This window comes from Solanum tuberosum, unplaced genomic scaffold (assembly GCF_000226075.1).
Source record: "Solanum tuberosum cultivar DM 1-3 516 R44 unplaced genomic scaffold, SolTub_3.0 scf00021, whole genome shotgun sequence".
NCBI lineage: Eukaryota > Viridiplantae > Streptophyta > Magnoliopsida > Solanales > Solanaceae > Solanum > Solanum tuberosum.
Genome location: NW_006238947.1, coordinates 1,540,107 through 1,547,996, shown reverse-complemented (window position 1 = coordinate 1,547,996; position 7,890 = coordinate 1,540,107). Strand labels below are relative to the sequence as shown.

The following is a 7,890-nucleotide window of genomic DNA, read 5'->3' as shown; positions in this document are numbered from 1 at the left end:
CCTCTTTTCGTTTATTATTTAAACATTTAAATTAAATAAATCATATACTTGTACCAGCAATCATAATATAATAATTCAAAACAAAAGCCAGCAATCAATAATTTAATTATTAGCAATTGATTAGATTAATTAAATACAATAATCAGATATGTGTGACTTCTGTTAGGTATCAAATTTGGCGTGTTAGATGTAGGGCTGGGCATAAAATATCAAAAACCAAATTAACGAATCGAATTGAAATTTTGGTAATTTGATATTTGGTAGGGTATTCGAGTTCGGGTTCGGTATGAGACATAAGTACCATTTGGTATTTCCCGAATACCGAAATATTTACTTAATGAAGATTATATATCAACATGTCTGTTACGATCATTAGTACAAGTTCAAAGAAGAAAGTTAAAAGAATGAACATAAACTACCCAAATACAAGTCTTTTAGTTGTATCAATTTGTTTATCTTGATCTCTTCTTAATGATATTCTATTATATCGTCCATCCACATAAATAAATAGAAATGATTAGAAAAATAGTATTAACTTTGTAATACAATCAACTATAACTTCAATATGGTATTACCGAATACCATACCAACCGAAATTTAATTTATCGATTATCGAATTACAGAATCGAAATTTAGAATTTTGATATTTGATATCTATTTTTAACTACCAATTATCAAATTACCAAACCTGAAATTTGATAATCCCGAATCGAATACCGAATACCCACCGAAGTACTTTTTAGTGGAATTAGGTTTAAGTTGATGATAATTATTTTAAAATTCTAGCCTATAGCCAAAGAATTGAAAGAAAATAAAATTTATTTTTCTAATGAATTTAATATTTGACATCATAAAACTTGGAGGTTGTGACCAATAAACCCAATAATTGAGGGAAAAAAGTCATAGATTCAAAAGAATTGTTATTATATACAGGGATACTAAATAATAATTGCATTTAAGTTAAATAAGATGGCGGTGGACTCACTCAACCAGAATTTTGGATATTAATAACTTATTTAAATTTTAATATTCTTGACAAAAATTATGGCTTCAATATTTTTAGTTTGAAGTAATGAAATTTTTGTTTTTCGGTGATGTCAAACAATAGTGCTTGTATTGCAAAAGATGCCTGCTTGTTAGGTTCGATATGCTTTCCGCTCAAAAGAATCGATCACTATCTAATTGAATTAGTGAAAATCCTATATAGAGACATATGAAAAAATCACATCTTTCGAATATGACGTAGTGTTATCTTTCAAATTTTTTTTTTTAAAAAAGTAAAGAATGGAAGGTTTGGGGTTGGGAAGAAAGATAGAGTACGCCCTGTAGAGCACATGTACGACACAGTCAGGTCATTGACACAATGAATCTTTCTCTACTTATAGATAAAGAAGGCCCCAAAATGAATATCGAATATTTTGAAGAATTCTTTTTCCTCAAAATTAGCTTAAACTGATAGGAAAAAAGGAACACCAACCAGATTGATTTGGTAAGACATTTGTCAAACCAACAAGTAATTAGGTGGATAGAAGCTAGCTACACAACTTTAAATAATGGCATTGGCCAATAATCATATAACATTAAAATAATATTTATTTTGTTATTAATTACTTTTTTAATTAATTACTTAGTTTAAGATATTCAAATATTTTGGCCCCATATTAGCTTATAGGTTTTAAATTTAGGAATTAAGTTGATGTACTCTTAATTAAAAATGAAAGAAGTCTATATATGTTAGGTACAACAAAATTTGCTTTCACTATAAAAATGATAGTAACAATTAGGCATTGTCAATAACAACACTCAATTATCAAGCTTTAATTGACCTTAATTAGAAAGAGTAGTTATTTTTAATCTTCAAAAAGACTAATTAATCAAAAATAATCCACTATTAATTAACTCAACCTCACTAGATAGTAGTATTAGTTTTACCAAACTAGCTCATTAGGTCAATTAAAATGATGGGGAATATAGTAACAACAAGAAGTTACGAACACAAAAAAAAAACATGAAGTGATTTCTTTTCATTTGTCGAAATCTTGATACATAATAAAGTTACTTAATATTTGTATTGATAGTAGATACATGTGAAACTAATCTAGATGAAACAAGTTGATTGAACACTATGATTAAAAAATTGTGTATACATTTGGTCTTCAAAATCGAAGGTGGAAGCAATTAACCTTATAACATTAGATTTATTTGAGCTCAATACATTGGATATGGATTTCAAATTTATGTATAAAACTACACCAAAATTTCGTTAAATACTAGGTTTGAACTTAATATTTTAAAATTATAATTGTTCCAATTTTCAAATGCCAACAACCTTAACAATCGAACCCATAAAAAATAGATTTTAGATTTGTTTCTATCTGCAACCCAAGTCCTAATAATTAAAATTTGCACCATATACAATTCATTAAAAAGAAAAAACACTTCTTATCAAAGATTTTTTTATTTCCCAAACTCGAAAAAATTGTGATATTTATTTTTTATTTCACCACTTGATGAAGCCTAAGATTAGAGAGAAATATCTTATTGAATAAGTAATAATCATTGTGGGCTAGTATATTTTACATATATAGGTAGAAAAAATATCAATAAGTGCCTAACAAGTCTATATAATAGTCATAAAACTAAGAAGGGAAGAAAAGAAGGAAATTTATTAGGGACCATCACTAAAGAATTAGATATTTCTTCTTTAATAAGAGATTTCAGATTCAAATTTTAGATATGAAAAAAAATTCTCGATAAAAAATACTTCTTTTCGAATTGGGCCATACCGGGTGAAAAATAAAAATATTTTTTTTTATTAGGAACCAATATTCTGATTTTATGTTTTACCTAACAACAATTCTTAAGAAGATTTCGAGAAGAAGTTTATAGAGTAGTAATAAGTACGTAAGCAATGACAAAGAATTGAATTTTCAACTTCTTTTCTTTTTCAATTTATTTATTTCTCTTTGACAAGATTTTGAATTTATAAACCAAGTAGGGTTGTTGGTTCAGTACGATTTAGAAAATTTGTGTTAAAATTTTAGTTTCTACACATGATACGTCGATAATTACAATTTGCTCGATTTCATGTTTCATAAAGTTAAAAGTTATGCACACTTGAGAGATATGATAATTATCTAAATCTGTTATTCAATATTTCAATTTATTTTTTAAATATCAAACACCACTTTTTTTAAAAATAAAATGCATAGCAAATATCATAATATCAAAATTGAAGCGTCAAAATTAAAATATGATAATTTAATATTTGTTGCACCGTCACCCTGTGCCAAGTCAACAAGGTTTTTTTATTTTTAATGTTATAAGAAGTGTAAGTACTAATTAGGCAGAATTAATTTGTATTTTACTACTATTTTCTTGTTTTGGTCTGCTATCATTATCTTTGTTGACTAATAAGTAAATATTTTTACAAATGAGGAAAAAATAGTGTGTGAGAAAATGAAAAAGAGTATCAAAATTCAACTTCTCATTGATTAAAAAAACATAAGATAGGAAAATATTCTATCTCTACTTTTTAAAAAAAGAAAAAAGAAACTAATATTATAAATTAAAATGTTCTAAGAAAACAAGAAACTAAAAAGTCAAAGAATGCCCAAAATATTCTATAAAAGGTTGGTCAAATTGCAATTTGGAAAAAACAACAAAATTTGTAAGTAAAAAAAACATGATGAAGTTGAGAATAAAGACGTACTCAAAATAAGGACAAGAATAAAATATTTACACATTTAGTTACGATTAATAGTCAAAAATATATTTAAAATGTATTTTTTATCCAGTTTCATATCAAAATTGTCAGATGGGCAAGTTTTCTGTTTGAACTGTAATAAAATATTTATCGAAACACACCAAGATAAATAGTTATTCCCTTTTTTATTTCATATTTGAAATATCACCATTGTTCAGTTAGAAAAAGAGAACAACTAATAGTTAAGGTATGTTTCGAAAAATATTTAGTGATAAATGAGTTAGAAACTCATACACCTTATAATTTAGATATAAAACTTAAAAAATTAGAATATTTTATATGTGTCTTTGACCGACAAAATTAAATGTGAAATATGTCATGCCAACCTCATTTCACTAACTAAACACATTTTGATTCGCCCCAGTTTTAAATCATTTAAAAAGTTGTTGATTAACGAGAAGCTTCGTTAGAATGTTTTTCAAAAAAAATATTATAGTCTTATTTGATACTATGTTATATATAATTAAAACAAAAATATTTTTTTTTAAAACACTTAACAGACTATGAAAATTTAGTAAGAATTGAACGAGTCAAATTATGACCGACTTATTAAGCATATTTCAGTTCAATCTAGAGATGAACATAAATACTAGAAGATCGAAAAATCAAATTAAAAATTGAACTAATTTATTTTTTTGATTTTGATTTTGACTAGAGATGAACATAAATACTAGAAGATCGAAAAATCAAATTAAAAATTGAACTAATTTATTTTTTTGATTTTGATTTTGACTAGAGATGAACATAAATACTAGAAGATCGAAAAATCAAATTAAAAATTGAACTAATTTATTTTTTTGATTTTGATTTTGAAAGTTCGATTCTTGAATTCGGTGTCCGATAACATTTTTTATTAAATAAATTTTAAAATTTTGGCAAAAAATATTTTAATTTTAAAACCCCAAATTCCAAGCCCATTTCAGATTTATGTTTAACCCAATCCCAATTTGTATTTGGTGCCCTAAATCAAAATAAAAAAATCTGTTCATCGTTTCACTTTTGTTTACTCTCACCGCACAGCAATCGGCGGCGTCCAGCAGGACAGCGGCGCAGCCACCGTCGGCTACCAGTACGGCAGCGGCGCAGAAACCGTCGTCGACTAGCAGGGCAGCGGTGCGTGTATCTCTCACTCTCGTCTCTTAGTCCCTCTTCTCAGTATGTTTAACTTAGTTTACATAGTACCTGGTTTATTCTTTGAATTCATACTCTATTTTCCTGAAATTTTGGCACATGAGAATTTGAGCGTCTGTCATGGGAACTGAACTAATAGTTGTTATTCAGATAGAAAGTGACTTATTCAATTCTTAAATTAATCTGTAGGAGTTTGTGTTTAGGAGTTCAAGTGATTTGAACATTAGATATAGACTGTGATTGTGCGAATTTTAAGTCTTATCAAATTTAATCCACTTTTGATAGTGGACTCGACGATAGGCGGAGGTAGGCTGAATAAGTATTGAGGAGAGGTGATTGGGCACGATATGTCGCATTGCATCTTATCTAGGATTCAGTTTGAATGCTACAGGAAGAACATAAAGCCACATGACGGAACATGAAGACTATTTTGACCTTAGATAGGAGGGTATAGAGGCTGTGAATAAGGCTAGAAGGTTAGTAGTTAGTTGAGGGGTGTCCTTATTACTAGCATATTCATGTCTTTGGCTGAGTGGAGCTCCGTGTTGGTCATAGTATTAGCTTATTCATGTAGTCTTTGGTTTTTTGTTTCTAATTATCATCTGTGATTTAATGCATTTTGCGTTTAGGTGACTGCACCTTGTTGTTAATGTCATGGCTTCTTGCATATATGCTCCGCACTACTTTGCTATTTGTTGTCATGTTTTTCTCTTAATTACTGGTTTGATTTGCTTGAGTCGAGGGTCTTTTGGAAACAACCTCTTTACATCGGAGAGGTAGTAGAAAGGTTTATTTACACTCTGCCCTCCTCAGACCCCACTTTGTGGGATTTCATTGGGTTTATTCTTGTTGTTGGTCAAAGGTCTATTAACTCCAAAGATTTTCAAATTTTGAGTTATCTTATGTTGTTTGTGCTTTTCTGTGTAAACCTTTGGTTCAGGAGCTGTTTAGGCTGCCATTTTCAAGTGCTCTTATTGAAAATATTCCATCATTATGGACGCTCCGAATGAACTGAGCTACAAACCACCATCAGAATTTGAGGAGGTCAAAAAGGATTCACTTGTCAATCTTAACATTACAGACTCAACTGAGCTCTGGCTTATACAGTGGCCCTTTAATCAAGTAAGATTCATGAGAATTTATTGTTCTTCCACTTTTAGGATGTAATAAGGTGCATTCTTTTCTTTTTTCCGATCAGGTGAAAAGTATCCAACTAATGAAGAGATTTTCTGTCTCTTTCTATTTCCTTTTCTGTGATTCTTAATGTTGGGTGTGCACTTAAGGTTGTTGATATATTTTTCAGTCCTTGTCACTTACATCAGTTCTGAGTTTTGACATTTCCAATTGGCTACTCCAGCATCCAGGTCTTGATGGGCAAGAAGTTTCGTTGAAGCTCCATCATGATGGGCATATGGGCAGCTTTGAGGATTCATCTGGCAAGTACAGTCATAAGAATAACATTTACATCTAATTGAGTTTGTCTCCCCACCTCAGCACCTCTAATTTTCATAGCAGGCCTTTTAAGAGAATGAAAGATGCTTTTAATTTCTTGACGTCTTGCTCAATGATTGCTTTTGTAACAGGTAAATCATATGAAGTGGTCAGTTGTAGAGCGCAGGACCCAGATGCGGTGGTCTTTCTACCATCTGAGTCTGAGCCAAAAATTGGTAACTCTTAGTTCCTTTGCATTTTACTATCCACTTGTCTGCTTATTCACTCATGATCTCGACACTCAAAACGTGCAATACTGCAATGTCCCATTGGATATGCCAATTTTTATTTCTTCTTTTGTGATGTTGGTGTCAAGTCAAAGCTTTTCTATTGACAGTTGAGGTGTCATGCTTCATAATCTTGTTGTACCAACCATTATGTTGTACCATGCATTATTGTCATGTGAGTACTGAAGCTCGTTTTGTTTGCATATTGAGATTTTACTGCACTCTCTTAGTTGTGCGGAACTTGCACATTCTCCAACTACTAATGCTTTTTTGTTTATATTTTTGGTAGAACTTACTGTTATTCCTTAATGTGAACCTCTGTATGATCCAAATGCTGCTAGTTTTCCATTCAAGCACAAAATCAAGGCGTTTGAGCAGATTTTTGCATGTTTTGGCAGCTGGCAAAATTTCCCGGCGTGTTTCCCTAATCCATTATCCGGAACCAAGTGAGCTTAAACAGAACAGCATAAACTTAAAGCAGATGATGGCTCAGAGATCGTCTGGTACTACATTGACCAATTCGTCTCGTCGCTTTGCAACTCCTAGTCAAAGTACTAGAACACGGAGTATTATGCGATCAGGGAGTTCATCCAAATCTACCAAGAGAAAACACAGTGCTGGCGGCCCTGCAAAATCCAATAACCAATCTCTTCAAGATTCAGGCAAAAGTGGTCGTAGTGCATTGACCTCTTCAGGATCCTTCGATCACTCTCAAGATCAAAAATCAAAGAAGAAGAGGAAAATTGATGGTTGAAGTGCTTCCTCTTAAGTGTTTTGAATCAAATTCTTTTTGGTTAAAGAATCTCTTTCTAGTTGCTCTAGTACAACTGAGCGCTTTAACCATTCAGCCATGAACTCGAACACGGCCTTATTTTCTCTCTTATATTAGTTGTAGAACAAATGTGTGAGGTTTTTGCGCCATAGCTTGTGTGCCTTGTTAATCCCCCAATGATGGGACCAATATTTAATCAAGTATCAAATGTTATATACCTTTGTTTTTAAACAGTTTTAATATATGTATTAGTTTTACTCTTTATTCAGTATTAGGGTGTATAACTAATGTATACATAGCAAATTATGATATTAGTTATACGTGGATAAAGATAGAAAATAGTCTCAACGTAACTAATAATACTCTATAACATTATTGATACATTCTATTCAGTACTAGTGTTATATGAGCTAATTCTTCTTCCATTATTCATTAGTCACCATTCAGAATTGTAACCAAGTGAATGAGATTTCTTTATTTTTAATCAGATATTTCGAATTTGA

General features: G+C 30.5%; 1 protein-coding gene across 1 annotated transcript; it reads left to right on the top strand.

The window, feature by feature from the left end:
* Positions 1-4,714: 4,714 nt before the first annotated feature.
* Positions 4,715-7,649, top strand: LOC102602442 (mediator-associated protein 2-like). Its single transcript, XM_006341046.2, has 5 exons — positions 4,715-4,879; positions 5,838-6,019; positions 6,255-6,333; positions 6,481-6,564; positions 7,014-7,649. Exons 2-5 carry the CDS (start codon positions 5,891-5,893, stop codon positions 7,367-7,369), a joined length of 648 nt encoding a protein of 215 aa, XP_006341108.1. The 5' UTR covers positions 4,715-4,879; positions 5,838-5,890; the 3' UTR covers positions 7,370-7,649.
* The last annotated feature ends 241 nt before the right edge of the window (positions 7,650-7,890 follow it).

Excerpts from the sequence above, each read along its gene's own strand:
- LOC102602442 (XM_006341046.2), top strand. The coding sequence starts at position 5,891 with ATGGACGCTCCGAATGAACTGAGCTACAAACCACCATCAGAATTTGAG. Across the intron at positions 6,334-6,480 it reads CAGCTTTGAGGATTCATCTG|GTAAATCATATGAAGTGGTC; the intron begins GCAAGTACAGTC and ends CTTTTGTAACAG. Across the intron at positions 6,565-7,013 it reads TGAGTCTGAGCCAAAAATTG|CTGGCAAAATTTCCCGGCGT; the intron begins GTAACTCTTAGT and ends ATGTTTTGGCAG.